This window comes from Rhinatrema bivittatum, chromosome 4 (genome assembly GCF_901001135.1).
Source record: "Rhinatrema bivittatum chromosome 4, aRhiBiv1.1, whole genome shotgun sequence".
NCBI lineage: Eukaryota > Metazoa > Chordata > Amphibia > Gymnophiona > Rhinatrematidae > Rhinatrema > Rhinatrema bivittatum.
Window position 1 is genome coordinate 426,393,302 of NC_042618.1, and position 20,505 is coordinate 426,413,806.

The 20,505-nt window shown below is 45.9% G+C and overlaps 1 protein-coding gene across 1 annotated transcript in view; it reads left to right on the forward strand.

Annotated features, from left to right (window-relative positions):
* Positions 1–20,176, forward strand: part of PLXND1 (plexin D1) — a 166,005-nt gene extending 145,829 nt beyond the window's left edge. The window contains exons 33-36 of the mRNA XM_029601413.1: positions 8,029–8,176; positions 12,365–12,505; positions 14,654–14,728; positions 17,623–20,176. Coding sequence (XP_029457273.1) covers positions 8,029–8,176; positions 12,365–12,505; positions 14,654–14,728; positions 17,623–17,739 — 481 coding nt within the window. The 3' untranslated portion in view covers positions 17,740–20,176. The remainder of the gene's footprint in view (positions 1–8,028; positions 8,177–12,364; positions 12,506–14,653; positions 14,729–17,622) is intronic.
* Positions 20,177–20,505: the final 329 nt, after the last annotated feature.

Below are 20,505 nucleotides of genomic sequence, written 5' to 3' on the forward strand. Positions count from 1 at the left end.
AGCCTGACACCTCTTCCCCACCCTAAAATAAAAAGCTTGACACCCCTTCCCAGCACAGCACACAAAGTCTGACGCCCCTTCCCACCACAAACATACAAAATGTGACACCCCTTCCCACCATAAACACACAAAGCCTGACACCCCTTCCCACCCCAAACATACAAAATCTGACACCCCTTCCCACTACAAAAATGCAAAATCTGTCACCCTTCCCACCATAAACACACAAAGCCTGACACCCCTTCCCACCACAAACACATAAAGCCTGACACCCCTTCCCACCCCAAATATACAAAATCTGACACCCCTTCCCACTACAAAAATGCAAAATCTGTCACCCTTCCCACCATAAACACACAAAGCCTGACACCCCTTCCCACCACAAACACACAAAGCCTGACACCCCTTCCCACCCCAAACATACAAAATGTGACACCCCTTCCCACCACAAACATACAAAATGTGACACCCCTTCCCACCATAAACACACAAAGCCTGATGCCCCTTTCCACCACAAACATGCAAAGCCTGACACCCCTTCCCCACCCTAAAACACAAAGTCTTACACCCCTTCCCACCACAGCACACAAAGCCTGATATCCCTTCCCACCCCAAACATGCAAAGCCTGACACCCCTTCCCACTACAAGCATACAAAATCTGACATCCCTTCCCACTAAAAACACGCAAAGCCTGACACCCCTTCCCACGCCAAATGCAGTCTGACACCCCTTCCCACTCCAAACACAAAGTCTGACACCCCTTCCCAGCCCCAAACACGCAATGCCTGACACCCCTTCCCAACCTAAACATACAAAATCTGACATCCCTTCCCACCACAATCACACAAAGTCTGACACCCCTTCTCCACCCTAAAACACAAAACCTGACACCCCTTCCCACCCCAACACACAAAGCCTGACACCCCTTCCCACCCCAAACATGCAAAGCCTGACACCACTTCCCACCCCAAACACACAAAGCCTGACACCCCTTCCCACCCCAAACACGCAAAACCTGACACCCCTTCCCCACACTAAAACACAAAGCCTGACATCCCTTCCCACCACAAACACGCAAAGCCTGACACCCCCTCCCCCCAAACATACAAAGCCTGACACCCCTTCCCACCACAAACACGCAAAGTCTGACACCCCTTCCCAGTACAAACACGCAAAGCCTGACACCCCTTCCCAACCCTAAAACACAAAGCCTGACGCCCCTTCCCACCCCAAACATGCAAAGTCTGACACTCCTTCCCACTACAAACATGTAAAATCTGACACCCCTTCCCACTACAAACACGCAAAGCCTGACACCCCTTCCCAACCCTAAAACACAAAGCCTGACACCACTTCCCACCCCAAACACACAAAGCATGACACCCCTTCCCACCCTAAAACACAAAGCCTGACACCCCTTCCCACCCCAAACATACAAAGCCTGACACCCCTTCCCACCACAGCACACAAAGCCTGACACCCCTTCCCACTCTAAACATACAAAGCCTGACACTCCTTCCCACCACAAACACACAAATCCTGACACCCCTTCCCACCACAGCACACAAAGCCTGACACCCCTTCCCACCCTAAACATACAAAGTCTGACACCCCTTCCCACCACAAACACACAAAGCCTGACACCCCTTCCCACCCCAAACATACAAAGCCTGACACCCCTTCCCACCACAAACACGCAAAGCCTGACACCCCTTCCCACCCCAAACATGCAAAGCCTGGCACCCCTTCCCACCACAAACACACATAGCCTGACACCCTTTCCATATCTCAATAGAGAAAACTTGAGATTCCTTCCCATTGACAAACACTCAAAATCTGATAGCCCTTTCCACCCCCAACTCACAAAACCAGACCGAGAGCCTGACAGACAGAAATGTACAACATGTTATTGAGAAGGAGAAGTTTCACTGCTGTGGAACTGTGTGTCTGTCTTATTTTTCTGATCCCTTCTCCAATGTTATAACTTTTGTTTATATTGAGTAAAGTAGTGTGGCTGTCATGTTAGTTCCCTTGAATATGTGGAATTAAGGATCAACAACCAAGTTGTAGGTGAAACGTTTTATTGGGCTAACTCAATACCTGTGTGATTAGCTATTGAAAGCTTTGCTCCCTTCATCAGGTCAGTGAGGAAAAGGTGCAGCTACACTGGGTTAGACAGTACAGGGTCAGCTCGGCCATGGTCTGCATGTGCTGCTACAGCTCCAGAAAGGGGGAGGGGGTAGTCAACAGAGGACGCAGTGATAGTAAAACTATCCAGTTCAAAGGGTCTATGTCTGCTAATGGATGAGAAAGCCAATGTCCTAATATAAAGTCCATTTGCACTTATTTCAAAGTGTTTGATCATCTGGAGTTCAAATGTTTTGTGTATTCCTAAAATTCCTTTTAAGTGCCCCGATTGCAAAGTTTTTAAAGGGAGTGATCTTCCTCTGAGAAATGTTCACCTCTGAGGTTTCATTCTGGTCTTCTCAGTAATTTGTTATTTTGTGTTTGTGGAGGTTTATTCTTGTCCTTTGTTATTCTGGTCTTCTCAGTAATTTGTTATTTTGTGTTTGTGGAGGTTTATTCTTGTCCTTTGTTATTTTGCATTGGATCATTTATTCTACATTCACGGAGAAGCAGGAATGGGAACCTTTTGTGGGTAGCGGTAGGGTCCTGTGATATGTGCTGGCACAACTCGCATCGTAGTGTCATGTAGGGTTTTGTGCCCTTTTTTTCTGTTTGGTTTCTGATTGCAGCTTACTCCCTATTCATTTTTGTTTCAGGGAAGGTGTTGCCGGAAGGCTAGATCTGGGGGAGCAGGAAATATTTCTTTCAGTAATCCATTCTCCAGTGGTAGTGATTGTAGGTCTTATGGCTTTCCTTACGTTTTCTAGTTCCAGATTGTATGTTATTACAAGTGATTCCTGCTCCATGGTTTTCCCTTTCCTTGTATTGTAGTAGGTTTTCCTGGATGTTTTGAGTGAGGAGGTGATTTTGGGGTGATAGCCCTTTTGTTTGAAGGATTCAGTTAGAGCTTTGAGGTGTTTATTCCTGTCCTTTGGGTCTGAGTATGTAGGGTGCTATTGTGTAACTTGGCAATGTTGTATAGTGCACTTTTTTTGTATATAAAAGGTGGAACCTGAAGCTGTAAAGGTAGTTGCATCTGTCGGCTGGTTTTCTCTGTACAGTTGTTTGTAGATAACCATTGTTCATTGAGATTTTAGTGTCTAAACCATTAACTTTCCATATGTTCATGGTGAGACTACATCTTGAGTATTGTGTGCAGTTTTGATCACCCCATCTCAAAAAAAACCAAAACATAGCAGACATAGAAAAGGTTCAGAGAAAGGCAACAAAAAATGATAAAGGTGACAGAAAAGCTCCCTTATGGAGAGAGGCTAAACAGATTAGGGCTCTTTGGTTTGGAAAAAAGATGACTGCGAGGAGATCTGATTGAAATTTATAAAATCATAAGTGAGTGGAATGGGTAAATAAGGAATGGTTATTTCCCCTTTCAAACAACATTAAGACTAGGGAATGCTCCATAAAACTAGCAACCGGCAGATTTAAAACAAATAGTAGGAAGTATTTTTTTCGCTCAGCGCACAATCAAGCTATGGAATCTGTTGCCATGAGGACATGGTCAAGACAACTAACATAAGGGAGTTCAAAAGCGGATTGCACAAGTTCCTGGCCAAAAAAATATAAAAGTTTATTAGCCAGGTAGACTTGGAAAACCAGTTCTTATCCTTGGGAGTGTGATGGATAGTGGGTGTGTGAGCACTTAGTGCAGTGGCATAGCTGACGCAGCCTCGAGGGTGAACTCCCAAGGCCTATGTCGGCAGCTGACAAACGCACCCTGTAGCGAGACAATCTGGAGCTTCACCTTTACCAGCTATGTCCCCCGCAGGTTGACCCCTTGGGGGTCTGGTGGCCGGCAGGATTTAGGTAGGTCCCTAGGGCGGTGGTGATAACTAGAGTCCAGAGACACACCAGGGTCAGGGCAGGCAGCTGGCTAACAGAGTCAGATACAGGCCAAGGTCAGAGCAGGCAGCTAGGAAGAATAGTCAGGTACAGGCAGAAGGTCAGATCCAGGTGGCAGGCAAACGTGGTCAGGTCCTGACAAGAGGTCGAGATTCGGATAGGCAAGCCGAGGGTAGATGAAGACACACTGAATACACTGGATTAGACAAGTAAGTGAGACAAGGCAAAGCTGGACACAGTAATCAGGAATGGTGAAAACACGCACTGCCAGGCAGGAGACCCGTTGCTGAGGCATCTGTTGTTCCTCAGAAGGCTCCTTATATACAGAGCAGCCTGTGATGTCATCAGTGGGCGCTATGGGGACTTTCCCACCGTGGGCCCTTTAAGGCTGGGAAGTGCATGCGCGCACTCCTAAGGAAAAGTCAGCTTACGGCATCATGGTGGCAGAGGAGGCTGGAGCCGGCAGCCTTGCCGCTCTGAGGCTGCACTTTGACTCCGGCAGCGTCCCAGCCGCATCAACACTGAGCCACGTCGGGAGTGAGTGCCGTGGCTCATGGGGGCTACCCGTGGACCGTGAATCCTAACAGAGGTGCAAGAAATAGAATAACTGTTGGGGATCAGCCGGGTACTTCTGACCAGACTGGCCACTGTTGGAGACAGGATGCTGGGCTCGATGGTCTGACCGAGCAAGGCACTTCTTATGTTCTTATGAATAGCTCCTTTTGAGTCTGATTGTGGGATGGAATGCATCGAATGAGTTGTTTATTATACTTACCTAAAAAATGTATAGCCTGCTCGATCTTAAATTTTCGGCTGTTCACAATAAGAACGTATATATTAACAATGACATAAATGTAACAAAATAAAACAATGTGCCATAGCAACGTGCTAAAACCATTACAATACACAGATGTAAAATGCTCAGGACTCTGTACATAAATTACATAAGATGATAACACTTGTATGAAATGCTTGAGGTTCTCTTCTCCTTCAGTCCAAATCATGAAGATGACATCAATGTACAGGTAATAGCTGATAGATTTGGTAACGTAGTAAATGATGACATATAAGACCAAAACGGTCCATCCAGTCTGCTCAGCTAGGTGTTTAGGGCTGTAACTGCCACTCTGTGCAGGTTACCCACTAGAGATGTGAATCGTGTGCCAGATCGTCTTAACGATCAGATTCGTCTGGGGGGGGGGGGGGGCAAGAATCTGATCGTTAAGATATGTGAATTGGAATCGTTTCCGATTCCATTTCACATCGCAAATTTTTTTTTAAGTGAGGCCCGCGCTGCTAAAAAAAAAAAAAAACCCACCCGACCCTTTAAATCGACCCCCCCCCCCCCCCCAAAACCTTTTAAAATTACCTGGTGGTCCAGGGGGGGCCTCGGGGGGCCTCAGGGAGAGGTCCAGGGGGGCCTCGGGGAGAGGAGAGATCCAGGGGGGCCTCGGGAAGAGATTTCCCATTCCCAGGCATCAGCTGTTCTAAAAATAAAATGGCGCCGATGCCCCTTTGCCCTTACCATGTGACAGGGTATCCGTGCCATTGGCCGGCCCCTGTCACATGATAGGAGCACTGGCTGGCCGGCGCCATCTTTAAAGATGGCGCCGGCCACCTTTACTCATCAGCACCTTTACTCATCAGCCCCACCGTGGGCCCCTATAGGGCCCACGGTGGGAAAGTCGGGAAATCTCTTCCCGAGGCCCCCCTGGATCTCTCCTCTCCCCGAGGCCCCCCTGGATCACCAGGTAATTTTAAAAGGTTTTGGGGGGGTTGGGAGGGGGGGTCAATTTAAAGGGTCGGGTGGGTTGTTTTTTTGTGGCGGCGCGGGCCTCACTTAAAAAAAAAGGGTCGGGAGGGGGGGGTCGATTTAAAGGGTCGGGTCGGTTTTTTTTTTTTATCGGGCCATCGACGCCATTTTAATTAGTGGCAGCCAAAATGGCGCCAATGGCCCGAGAGCGGGGGATCGCGCCGGGACCCCCCCCCCCCCCCCCACTGGACCACCAGGTAACTTAACATTTTGGGGGGGGTTCGGGAGGGTGGGGGAGGGTAAGGAATTGGTTTTAAAGGGTCGGGGTGGGTTTAGGGGTTGTTTTGGTGTGCCGGTTTTCCCGCCCTCCCCCAAATAATTCCCGTGCCCTATTTAACGATACAATACAAATGCCCCTGACGATAAATCGGGGGCATTTGTATTATATCGTGCACTCTAACGATTTTGGACGATTTTAAAATTATCTGACGATAATTTTAATCGTTCAAAAACGATTCACATCCCTATTACCCACAGTCCCTCTGTTTAGGGTTGTAACTGCCTTGTGCAGGTTACCCACAGGCCCTCTGTTTTAGGTTGTAACTGCCACTCTGTGCAGGTTACTCACAGGCCCTCTGTTTAGGATTGTAACTGCCGCTCTGTGCAGGTTACCCACAGGCCCTCTGTTTAGGATTGTAACTGCCGCTCTGTGCAGGTTACCCACAGTCCCTCTGTTTAGGATTGTAACTGCCGCTCTGTGCAGGTTACCCACAGGCCCTCTGTTTAGGATTGTAACTGCCGCTCTGTGCAGGTTACCCACAGGCCCTCTGTTTAGGATTGTAACTGCCGCTCTGTGCAGGTTACCCACAGGCCCTCTGTTTAGGATTGTAACTGCCGCTCTGTGCAGGTTACCCACAGGCCCTCTGTTTAGGATTGTAACTGCCGCTCTGTGCAGGTTACCCACAGGCCCTCTGTTTAGGATTGTAACTGCCGCTCTGTGCAGGTTACCCACAGGCCCTCTGTTTAAGATTGTAACTGCCACTCTGTGCAGGTTACCCACAGGTCCTCTGTTTAGGATTGTAACTGCCGCTCTGTGCAGGTTACCCACAGGCCCTCTGTTTAGGATTGTAACTGCTGCTCTGTGCAAGTTACCCACAGGCCCTCTGTTTAGGATTGTAACTGCCGCTCTGTGCAGGTTACCCACAGGCCCTCTGTTTATGATGGTAATTGCCGCTTTGTGCAGGTTACCCACAGTCCCTCTGTTTAGGATTGTAACTGCCGCTCTGTGCAAGTTACCCACAGGCCCTCTGTTTAGGATTGTAACTGCCGCTCTGTGCAGGTTACCCACAGGTCCTCTGTTTAGGATTGTAACTGCCGCTCTGTGCAGGTTACCCACAGGTCCTCTGTTTAGGATTGTAACTGCCGCTCTGTGCAGGTTACCCACAGGCCCTCTGTTTAGGATTGTAACTGCCGCTCTGTGCAGGTTACCCACAGGCCCTCTGTTTAGGATTGTAACTGCCGCTCTGTGCAAGTTACCCACAGGCCCTCTGTTTAGGATTGTAACTGCCGCTCTGTGCAGGTTACCCACAGGCCCTCTGTTTAGGATTGTAACTGCCGCTCTGTGCAGGTTACCCACAGTCCCTCTGTTTAGGATTGTAACTGCCGCTCTGTGCAGGTTTCCCACAGGCCCTCTGTTTAGGATTGTAACTGCCGCTCTGTGCAGGTTACCCACAGGCCCTCTGTTTAGGATTGTAACTGCCGCTCTGTGCAGGTTACCCACAGGCCCTCTGTTTTGGGTTATAACTGCCACTCTGTGCAGATTACCCCCAGACAGAAATGTTACACCAAGGCATCCAGTCAGGAATGTCTCTTCCAATCCTGTCATAAAAAGGTTGGCTTACTATGGTGTCATTTTGGCGCCCATAGTATTTCCCATAATGTGTAAATACATGTCATTATTAAAGATGAAGTAGTTATGGAACAGGATGAATTCAATTAGTTTTACAGCAGCTTCTGAGCAGGAACAGCAGATGCAGACAACATAAGACCCAGCTGACCCTATACCAGCTAAACCCAGTGTAACTGCCCTGTTTCCTCACTGATCTAATGAAGGGGTATATTTATTTGCAATATTTACATATGTGTCTTGTTTGCTCCATGTACATTAGCTCAGCGCGAAGCCACAGATGCATTGAGTTAGTCCTATGAAAAGGTCTCACCTACAACTTGTTCTGCATGTTTGCGCTGAGATCTGTCTCTAACTGCCTGCTGCTGGTTTCCCCTCCCCCAGCCTACCTCTCCGGTTCTGGGTCAACATTCTGAAGAACCCCCAGTTCGTGTTTGACATCGATAAGACGGATCACATGGATGCCTGCCTCTCCGTGATTGCCCAGGTCTTCATTGATGCCTGCTCCATCTCCGACCTGCACCTGGGGAAGGTAAGAGTGAGGAGTGCTCTCCGATGCTGTGCCAGAGCAGAGTCCGGGAGCAGGCTGCAGGGTCAGCAGATGAGGCCGTGTCACCTAGGATATGCTGAGCCAGTCATGGCTGGAGCCCGTCACATGCATGGAAACGTGGTTGCCGTTCCTGTCGGGAAGCATGGCGATCTGCCCTTGCATGCAGTGGGTTAATTAAGACCAGGACTGGCTGAGCATGGTGACATGGAGCCCCGGCAGGCCTTTTGCTCTGTACCACCTCTACGATTAAAGCAAAACTGACCAACAGTCGGAAGCAACCCTCCCAAGTGAACATTGTATTGCACCAAAAAGGCTGCATCATGTGCTCTTTAAATGAGAAAATGAGTTTTGATAACTTCATTTTTTGTCTTTTACCTTGGGGCCACTTCTGGGTACCCTGAGTCTAGCTGAGGCTTTGCAGACTGCGTAGGACATCCGTAAAGGAGAGCCAGCAATGTTTGTAAGAATATTATTGTACCCTGTAATTCGTCAGCAGAGGAAACTGTGATTTCAGGGACAGCATCTGCTTTCAAAAATCTCTCCTTTACTTGTCGTACTGAAACGGCGAGAGGTTTGCTGGCGATCGCACTGCAATGCACTTCCTGCAGTGACATCAGTGCGGTTCCGTAAATGGAGCCACATTCCTCCAGTGACATCAGAAGCCAAGTTCCCACAATTGTGGGACTGCTGGAATCAATTATGAGCACCATGTTAAAAAAAATAAAAGGTCTGTTTTTTTTTACAACTGAAGCTGTTTCCAAAATCACAGAATCCAATGGTCAGAGATTAAAGGCTTCATGTGCAGGAATATTCATAACAGAAGTGTGAGTGGTGCCTCGTTAACGGACTGCGACGAGCTGCATCGCTGCCAGGGAGGGAGCACAACTCTGCCCCAGGGGCAGTAACTTGCTTTGCTTCTTGGAATGGTGTATATGGGCTTGGTATGTTCTGTACAAATCCTCCTTTTGCAGCTTTCACTTAGATAAAGTTAGAATTAAAATATCACTCGGTCATGGCACTGTGCCATTGGCTTGTGGCAGGTCACATGGCCATGCATGTTTATAATTAGGGATTTAGGTACTTTGGCAGGGAAGGGAGCTTATTGTTGGTATTGAAATAAAACAGCCTAGAAAAGGGGATGTGATACTGTTACCTGCTCTCCTGGTTTGATAGCATTTTCACCCCAGGAGGGATTTCTGGAGTGGAAAGCTTATTTTTACTCTACAGCCAGCTTGTTGAGCGCTGGGTGAGCTCAGTACAGGCAAGACTCCAGGAAGGGGGTCACTGTAACACAATACATGGAATGTTGCCTGGGGGTCTGGCTATACTGGAGCCAGGGTGAGATGTGCCAAGAGAGGGGAGGTGGTGAAGGTTCCCCTAGAATTAATTCTGCAGCATTCGGCATCAGCATTAAGAAGATTCATTTCCTGAGGCCGTAAGGTCGATCCTAAGACTGACAGAGTCCACCACACCATAGCAGGCGCTGAATGTTGACTCGTTTATTCTGGGAAAGATTAATATTAGAGCGAGATCTAATGAACCTCTTGCCAGCGCCTGATTTCTGGTTGTCTCCATCCGTCTGTGTCAAAGCCGTAGATTAGGCCTGGACGGAGGTCACTGAAAGTCAGACAACAGATGGAAAAGTTTTGAGAAACACATCATTGTAAAGGGAAAAAAAAAAAGGAATGATTGAATGTGTGGGAAGAGCTACCCTTGGTCTCAGAATCGGACACATAGCATGCATAGGTCATTCCCTGTCCTGACTGAGATGAGACGTGTTTTCCAAGCTAGCATTGGTCTCCAGGATTTCAAAAGCATTTCCATAGGGGCCACAGCTAATGAGTGTTAGTATAGTCATGCGATATCTGATTTATTAACAGCATCGCTTATCTTCATTGATAGCATGCTTTTCATCCAGTTGGGAACCTATTGCATTTTATAATTATTATACTTCAGAATCAAGCTTGCAGCCAGTTCTGGGGTGGAAAGTTGAGTCTAAACATATATGGGCCCAAACTGCATGATAGTGTTTAATGGGAAAAGGAACAATTGTCTTATAACTGCTATAGTTATATCCAGGGCTAGAAGACCCGTCACACAAGGGTAGGTCTTGCATGACATCATACAGAACTGGAGACAACTCATATATCCCAGAAGAGTTCCTTGCTACTTGACTCTCTTGTGAGATGAACCTTTTGGTCTGTCCCAGCATAGCATTTCTTAATGTTCTTGTGTAGTTCGGTGCACTGATGGTTAGACCATGCAGTAATGGCCAGTGTAGAGGACAGATTAGGTTGGACATGAAAAGGCACCACCAGTGTGGTTTATCTTTGTCTGATTTATTTATTTATTTATTTTAAGTTTTTCTATACCGGCATTCGCGATGAGTATCGCATCATGTCGGTTTACAATTAACAAGTGAAGAGGTAACAAGAGGTCATAAATAACAATAAATAACAAAAATTAAAAAATTAAAAAAGGTAGTAGTAATAGTAACAATATACAAGTGAAAGTTAAGGGTTGCAGTTACAATAAAACAGGGTAGTAATAACTTGGAACAGAGAAAAGAAGCTGGGGTTTTTAACTAGATACATATGATACATATATGCATATCAATGCATTTGAGGTAATAACGAATTGCCCTAATGCTGTGAAGTTAATTTCTATGTTAAGGTAAAGTCAGAGTGATTAGTCAAAGACTGATTAAGGTTCAGTTTAGGTCAGGAAATGCTTTCATAAAAAGCCATGTTTTGAGTCTTTTCCTGAAAGTGGGGAGGCAGGGTTCCTGTCGCAAATCTGGTGGGATGGAGTTCCACAGTGATGGTCCTGCGGTGGAGAAAGCCCTGTCTCTGGCTGTTATGTGTCGCATAGTTTTGGAATGTGGTATTTGTAAGGATTCTTTGTAGGACTCTCTGATTGGTCTATTTGAAGTAAATATTTTGAGAGGAATTTGAAGGTTGAGCTGAGAGTGTTGATGTATGGTTTTGTAAATAATGGTAATGGACTTATAAATAATTCTGTAGTGAATTGGCAGCCAATGTAAGTCTTTGAGAATTGGTGATATGTGATCTCTTCTCCGGGAGTTTGTTAATATTCTTGCAGCCGTGTTTTGAACCATCTGAAGGGGTTTAGTGTGAGAAGAGGGAAGACCTAATAGTAAGGAGTTGCAGTAATCTAGTTTCGCGAATATTATTGATTGAAGAATTGATCTATAGTCTTGAAAGTGAAACAGTGGTCTTATTCTTTTTAAGACTTGGAGTTTATAGAAACAGTCCTTAGTGGTTTGATTTATGAATGATTTAAGGTTTAGCTTATTATCAAAGATAGCTCCTAGGTTTCTTACTTGTGGGGTTTGTAAATTCGGTGGAGGATTTGTGTCTGTATTACTGTTTTCGGTGGAAATTAGGAGGAGTTCGCTTTTTGAAGAGTTTAGTATTAGATTTAGGTTGGAGAGGAGTCCATCAATTTTTTGAAGACAAGATTCCCAGAATTCAAGAGTTTTAGTATAGGATTCTTTGATGGGGATGACTATCTGGACGTCATCTGCATATAGATAGTGTTTAAGGTTTAATTTGTTTAGAAGTTGGCAAAGAGGGAGCAGGTAGATATTAAAGAGCGTTGGTGAGAGGGAGGAGCCCTGCGGAACTCCTGAAGAGGAAGCGTAGTGCTGAGATTCTTTGTTGTGTAGTTTAACTTTGTATTTTCTGTTTCCTAAGTACGATTTGAACCACGATAGAGCTGTTCCTGTTATTCCAATATTTGCTAGATTGAATAGATTCAATATTTGCTAGATTGATTGAAATGGGGTCTGCTTTTACCATTATGGTTATCTAAATATTAGAATAGTGTAAAAACAGAAGGCATATTAAAATGTCTGGCTGGCATTCCGCTGACAATAAAAGGAAGCTCGTGGGGGAGAAGGAAGGCCCTTTGGTTCAATCGGTCAAAAGGCAGGATGGTCTCCCTCATTGCACGGGGTTCTGGGAGCAGCTAATGAGAATTGTGGCCAGCATGCCATCCACCGTCAGAAAGATAATGACCTTCAGTGAGGCTGGAGACGTGGTTTAACCTCATATAGAATAATGGCGACCAAAATAAAACGGATAACACTTTTTCCTGTGTTGATTGCAACCCAGTAACAAGTTCCTTGTTCTCTCTCTCTCTCTCTAGGACTCGCCCACCAATAAGCTTTTATATGCCAAGGAGATCCCTGAATATAGAAAAATTGTCCAGAGGTACTACAAACAGATCCAGGACATGATGCCCCTCAGCGAGCAGGAAATGAATGCCCATTTGGCAGAGGAGTCCCGAGTAAGTGTGAAGAGAGTGAGGGCACAACTAACTTCAGGAGGGGGGAGAAGAGCATCAGCACCTACCTCTCTCCAGTCTTCTAGCATCACAACGCATGGGCATCGGTCTTCTGACTAGAGCTTCAGTAATTATAGAGGAAGGTCCAAACACCCAGTCAAGTCAATCATAGGGAAGACCGCAGACGTGAAGACAGCATGTTACTAGTTGTATGCATTTCAGAAATCCCTAAAAACATGGAGGTCAATAAATGAAGCCATTTAGATGGATCACTCACAAGCTATCCATCTAACTTCATTTAAATGCTTAATTTTGAATATTGACCTAATGGTTTTTAGTCAGATGGTGCAGAAAGAATAGAGAGGATGATTAACTGATCTTTGGGAGTATAGTTGATGCTTTGGGGTGGGGGAAGTTATTGGGCAGGGAAGCAGAGATGGTGGAGGAGCTGAGGTATTTTATAGTTCAACAGGGTTGAGCTGCTCGGGCAGCATGTATGTTCTTATATGTTGCTTGTTTTCTTAATTTCAATTATGAATGTCATTTTATGTAATCCACTTTGGTTTGATAAGGGGTAGGTTCCTTCTTTGAATTAAGCAATAGTATTAGTAAGGAATTGGAGGTGAAAGCTGAAGCATGAATGGCACCTTCATATTTTAGGATGCCCTGGGCATTTCATTTCATCCCGTTTATTTGATTTCTTTCCCGTCCTTCCATGATTAGAGAAACATAGCAGAAGAAGACCATATGGCAGTGTTGGGCTGTGGCAGTGATCTTCTGGTAGGAAGGTCATAAGCAGTACGGCCTCCCATGGCTTCCCAGGAGATGGGGCCCAGCTGAAGAAGGGCTGCACTACTTCAGCTAAATTCTAGTTTTCATTAAAAAAAAAAAAAAAAAAAAAAAAGTTTTCCCTCCATCTCTTGTGCAACATTTCAAGAGGGCAAGCAACAAGTAGCAATCCCATCCTGAAGCAATTAAATATTTTCTTGCAAAGTCCTTCATTTTTTTTCAGTTTTATGTGCTGTTCCCGTTCAATTCCCCTGAAACCATGGGAGAAGCCATGATCAGAACAATACCAGGAAAAAAAAAAACCTATGCCCGTGCAGCAGGATCTGATTTGTTCATGCAGCACATGCGATGTCACGTGTAGCATCACAGTCACTAAAGATCCAGAGAGTCTGAAATCACGGGTGACGCTTTTGCTGTCAGAACTGCTTTGTCCTGTGTTTCAAGGTACAATCCTTCATTTTTTTAAATCAAAGAATGCCCTTTGCTATTTTGCCTCTCAGTCAAAATCATCCAGTCAAATGGAGCTTTGAGATGTGCCCCTTCGCTTTCGGGGGAGGGGACAGCCCCAAGCAAGAGGTGCCATCCAGGCACACAAAAAATGAGCCCTAAAGTTACAGTTAGGACAGGACTTGGACCTTGGATGAAGACACAGGGCTGGATTTGAGAAGGCCTTGCGCGCACTGGGCAAATTTTCAAAGGGACCCTGGTATGCGCACAAGTGCTAGGCCTCTTTGAAGGGGCAAGCCGGGGGGGGGGTCGTGTTCTGCGGGGGGGGGGGGGGGGGCAGAGGCCGGCCGGGGAAGCAGCCATTAGCCGCTGTCCCGGGGAAGCGCGCACCGGCAGCCTGCCAGCGTGCGTACGTTACTTCTGCTCACGAGGAGCAGCAAGTAATAAAACAAAAACAAAAAAAAAAGAGCCAAGGTAGGTTAGTTTTAGGGGATGGGAAGGAGAGAGGAAGGGGAAGGTAGGTTAGGCAGGGGGGTTAGGGAAGTTCCCTTCCAGTCCGCTCCTTATAAAATCGGTGGGTCCGTGTATGCGTGCCGGGAAGCACGCGGGCACGTTATAAAATCTACCCCAAAGAGAACTGGCCAGTCTTTGTGTGCCAGGGAGCTTTCTTCCTGTTGTCTCTAACGCGAAATCTTCCATTCTTAGGGGAAATGTGAGGCACAGAGTTCTAGAATCCCCTTTGGGAAACCATCGCACTCAGTGGAAGTTCCTTAGAAATATTTTTTTAAATCCCTTCTCTCTCTCTCTCTCTCTCTCTCTCTCTGCTCCCAACGTTTCCAAAAGATGACATGAAGGCCCGGCCTCTCATTCCACCATGTCTTCTAAAACTAGCTTCTTTCTTTTTGGTTCTCACAGAAGTATCGAAATGAATTTAATACCAAGGTAGCTCTGGCTGAAGTTTACAAATATGCCAAGAAGTACCGCACACCGGTAAGAACCCCCATCTCTTTCTTCCTGGCTGGGTTTTACTTGACTTCAGCTCATTTCTACATACTTAAACCTGCAGGAGTTTTTATTCAGTTACTTACTAAAAAAAACATTAAACGTCAACCAGAAAGCAGTTGACAGAAAAGTACGGATGAGTTTTCTGCGACTTATGAGGGCTCAGGACTGACCCCAAGCAATTTTGGCATTCCAGTCATGTCTTGGGTCAGTCAAGCCTGGTCTGGTAGTGCATGGGAGACAGAATCTCAGGCAGCAAGGTGTTGCACATAGGGAAAAATAACCCAGGCTGCAGTTACACAATGTTAGGTTCCATATTAGGAGATACCACCCAAGAAAGAGATCTAGGTGTCATAGTGGATAACACATTGAAATCGTCGGCTCAGTGTGCTGCTGCAGTCAAAAAAGCAAACAAAATGTTAGGAATTATTAGAAAGGGAATGGTGAATAAAACGGAAAATGTCATAATGCCTCTGTATCGCTCCATGGTGAGACCGCACCTTGAATACTGTGTACAATTCTGATCACCGCATCACTAAAAAGATATAGTTGTGATGGAGAAGGTACAGAGAAGGGCGACCAAAATGATAAGGGGAATGGAACAGCTCCCCTATAAGGAAAGGCTATAGAACTTAGGGCTGTTCAGCTTGGAGAAGAGACGGCTGAGAGGGGATATGATAGAGATGTTCAAAATCATGAGAGGTCTAGAACGGGTAAATGTGAATCGGTTATTTACGCTTTCAGATAATAGAAGAACTAGGGGGAACTCCATGAAGTTAGCAAGTAGCACATTTAAAACTGATCGGAGATAATTCTTTTTCACTCAACGCAAAATAAAGCTCTGGAATTTGTTGCCAGAGGATGTGGTTAGTGCAGTTAGTGTAGCTGGGTTTAGAAAAGGTTGGCTAAGTTCTTGGAGGAGAAGTCCATTAATGGCTATTAATCAAGTTGACTAGGGAATAGCCACTGCTATTACTGGCATCAGTAGCATGGGATAGACTTAGTTTTTAGGTACTGGCCAGGTTCATTTGGCCTGGATTGGCCACTTTTGGAATCAGGATGCTGGGCTTGATGGACCCTCGGTCTGACACCACCCCCCCTCCCCCCACCTGTTTCGGCGCCAACTGTTTCTATTTCTCTTTACTGTGAGCGGGATAGGCCCCGCTTGCGGCCGCACGTGGCTGCTCTTCGGCGCCCCCTATGGCTCGGAGCCCTGAGAAGCACACAGTCAGCACCGAAACAGGTAGGGGGGCACGATCGGGAAGGGGGCGCGATTGGGGGGGGGGGGGTGGCAGCAAAGGGTCGCCTAGGGCGCCCAATACCCTTGCACCGGCCCTGGACCTGACTGCACTCAATGCTCAGCATAAGAATAATAAGATAACCTAATTCTAAAGGCATGGAAAGTGGCCTACAAACCAGGGTTCAAATCCTGCTGTCACAAGTCACTTTACCCTCTGTTCTCTCAGGTACAAAATTAGATTGTAAGCTGTCTGGGGATAGAGAAATGGCTACAATTCCTGAATGTAATCTGCTTTAAAGTGCCAAAATAGCAGAATATATAAAATCTATAAATGGCATTAATGATATCATCATTAAACAAAACAACTTCCCTCATAATAACATGAATAGGATTTCACCAGCAATGGAAAATATTCATGCTCTTTCAAGTTAAAGGAGCATTTCAGTGCCACTGATGCAGAGTTGATGAGGCCGCAGCACTCACTGACACTACACATGTGAAAATATATGTGCACTTCCTTGGAGTGTGTAGCATATATTGTCATGCTGTATCCTCTTGGGTGGCATTTCTAGTTCACCTGCCTTTTCAGTCAGTGAGATCGAAAGGCCTCTTTATCCATTTTAGGCCTGGATTTATCAAAATGCACTAAATATCGCATGTGATAGGGAAAGGGGAGTGTTGTATGGTAATAGGCTGTTTATCGCAAAATGTGCTTAGTGCTTCACATAGGTGTTACTGCAAACTGTGATAACTTTTTCACACTTTCCAGTAAGTACCACAATTGTTGCAATTCCTACCTACAATGACTGGTGTGGGGGGGGGGAGGGGAGGGGAGGGGAGGGGAGGGGAGGGAGAGAGAGAGAGAGAGAGAGAGAAAGAAAGAAAGAAAGAAAGAAAGAGAGAGAGAGAGAGAGAGAGGCTAAAAGGCCCTCATACTGGGTAGGTATTTATACCTCTATAGGAGGCCTACCTACTTCCTTGAGGTGAGATTTAGGTATTAGTGTAGGGGTTAGGGGCCACTTTGACATGCAGAGTGCGACATACGAACAGAACAGTGCTCTCTTGTGAAGATTTGATGACCTTCGGAGTGAGGAAACTCACCTAAAGATAAGATTTGTGCAGTGTTCTCTCAACCTAGCTTGATGGACGCTCTACCTGGGTAATATCAAGCTAGGTTGAGAGAACATTGCACAAATCTCATCTTCGAAGGTCATCAAATCTTCACAAGAGAGCACTGTTCTGTTCGTACGTCACACTCTGCATGTCAAAGTGACCCCTAACGGGCCTTTTAGCCTCTCTCTCGCTCCTGAAAACACTATTTGCGAAAACATCGCAAAGTGCAATAAAGCCATATCACATGGCTTAATGCAAATGATAAAGGTGTAGTTAAAACTGCAATATGGCTCGCAAATTGCAAAGCCAGCCCACTTGGCCAGAAATCCTGCCCCAAGCTCCTCCCCTTTTCCTAATTTGCATTGCACCATGCGTTATGGTGTTTTTGCATGCTTTAAAGGCATTTTCACATGTGTTAAAGGTGCTTTTCACATGCGAAAATGCCTTAACACATGCGAAAACACCATATAGCACTTTGATAAATGATCCCCTTAGTGACTAACCTTGCTTTCATGTTTTGCCCTCACAGATAGCAAATGCACTGGAAGCAAATGCGACAACCAAGCGGACACAGCTGCAGCACAAGTTTGAGCAGGTGATAGCATTCATGGAAGATAACATATACGAGTGCTGCAGCGAGGCGTAAGGGCAGCTAGTGGGGAGCAGAGAGGTCTGACAGTGGGGCCAATGCCGTTGTACAGGGCAGTGCAGACTGCAAGGCCCATCTGCATATATCTTCATTCTGTCTCGCACCGCTGGACTGACAGGGATGCAATTCAGAGACAACTGGGTCAAATCAACCATCACAGGATGAAAAATCCTGAAGGGTCAGCTGGCACATTCCAGAATTGATCATTTATTTGCCTTTCTCAGCCAGCAATCAAGTCCAAGTGAATATACAGTACCAGCTTTCAACATCCACAGCCCAAAACTGCTTTCCCCCAAGCAGCAGATTCAATGCTGTATCTTCGTGGAGCTCGTGGAAAGATGCCGTAGAGACAATGATTCTATCACTTGGGCTTGCCATGAACGCTAGAATCCGAGAGGCAGCAGATAGTCACTGGGGAATGCAAAGAGCATTCAAACAATGCAACTTGAGTATTGGGAGGGCATCAGCCCCTTGCCCCTGCAATGTATTCACATAGCAGGCATGTAGCTACTACTGTATATGGAGTGAAAAAAAAAGCAATTGCATAATGTATCTTATGAGGTTTTTAGTGTGTATGTGGGTGTGTGTATGCGTGCATATGCGTGTTGTCTATGTAGCCATCTGTTCACTCTTCACTGTGTCATCTTGTCCTCGGTGTTTAGTTCAGTCTTGCTTGACACTTTTCTCAGAGCTTTGCAACTCATCTGAAAGACTAAAGCACGCAAGCAGGGTAACTTGGAATCCAGGACTGGATAGAATTCTCCTAGTGACATGGATTTAGGTTAGTAAACCTTTAGTGTGAAGTGTGTAAAATTCATGGACCAGAGACTGTGTAACCAAAATGCAGAAAAGCACTTTACCCCAAAACAGGCATGGATAATTCATGCCAAACAGTTGAAGGAACCAAAGGTCTTTGTTTTTCTGTTACTTGCATCCTCTTATCACAAGGGCTGCAGGACTGCTGCAGGACTGCTGCAGACCTCTGTGGCTGTTTGTGAGCTGAATCTAGCCCCATCAGAACTCATGCATCTCCCAGGAATACGTCCGCATAGCTGAGGCATCAGTTCACCTTAGTCTGGGGGTTTGTGTTCAAGAACATCCAAAAGCCAGACGGGTCAGAATTTTTGACTCCTTTCCTTTAGAAAAAGGGTTATTGTTCTAAAACATAGGAATGTTATTTGTAAACCTAGAAAACTGATTTAAAAAAAAAAAAGCGTAAGAATTGCCAGATTACTGGCCATGAATGCCTGGATTTGTTTCAGGCCAGAAATAGCACAGATACAGGAATGCTGGATTCTGAAGCCAGTTTGATTTTCAACTATACTACAGGCCCTCCCTCCCATAATGCAGAATAAAGAGGATGTTTCATAGAAATGTATCACGATCGATGTACAGGTATATATCCTTGCCCCAGGTATGTAACCCAAACATGAATGCGTAAGTGAACGGAATGTGCTGTTCTAGACATGGACCGCAGGAGTCAGTACTGGCGGCAGCTGCTAGGAACTTCAGGCTGTAGCTTTAGAAATGGACCTGGCCATCGCCAGGTCCAATTTCATCAACGACTTCTAAAAGTAGGAATATTTAACCCACCACAAGCTGAACAGTTGCTAACTCCACATAAAGAAAATGGAAAAAGCTTTTTTTTTTTTTTTACTAGGGGTGATTGGAAAATGGAGACACGGAGGCACAGCCTTGTGCTCGTAAGAGGAGGTGGTGCTCATCAAGTGTGTGCAGGATTGTTCCGAACGCTCCTCCTCGGATTAAGGGCCTGAGTGAGCTGGGTGTGCTGGAAGAGAGAGAGAGAGAGGGGGCCCAGTTAAGAGGAAATGCATAGTTTTAGATCACTAGGGACAGGCTGACAGCGAACGCTTCCTTTTTTGTTTTCAAATTCTTCATACGAAAACCTGCTGGCAGTTGTAGCAGTGCTTCTTTGAAAGAAAAGAAACTAGATGTGCCATGAGGCTCCAGCAGGGGCCCACGTGATCCAGACCGGCAGCAGCATGTCATCACGCTAATGTTGGCGAGTGCCTTGGGAAGATGGTGGTTAGTATGCCTCTTGCGGCTATAAGCTGTCCTTGAACCCGTCCAGAGACCAACTCTGCTTACGCACGAGAACCGGGTTAATTCACGGTCCCTCTAGGAAGGTTATAAAGCGTGATGAAGTCCCGCTTAGGCATAGCACGCTAGAAATCTAATATATTCCCACCGATTGTTTCCCTGCTTCCAGGATCATGTTTGGAATGCATGTGTACACTAACCATGTCTGCATGGGGAGAGAGAGAGGACGTCACTGTTGCCCTAAACCCAAACCTCTTGTAACATTGTTCTGGTTGAAAGTGGACCTGAGTTGTATGTATTTTCCCCATCTATTGACAGATGGAAGCATAACTTTTATAAATTATCTTTTTAATAAAACATGGTGAAGCTTTTACGTTGCATCTGTTTATTACAGCAGAACTTAAAAAAAGTTACCAGGGCAGAGAGAGTTAATGCTATTAAGGCAGCGCAGGAGTCCTGTGACCTCCAAGGCTGCACTGACTTCCCATGAAGAAATTATGAATCAGTGCAGCCGAAAAGACCTTCTCCTTTCTTAAGAAAATTGGTTTTTGTACTCAGAAATATTTATTACCTCCCTCCACCCATCCCAAAGGGCAGGGACAAGGGCACTGCTACTGAGGTTCCCATTAAATCAAATGCTGGCAGGACGTTGCAGGATTGTGCTTTTTTTTGTTTTGTGAGTGGGGGGGGGGTGAAATGGGG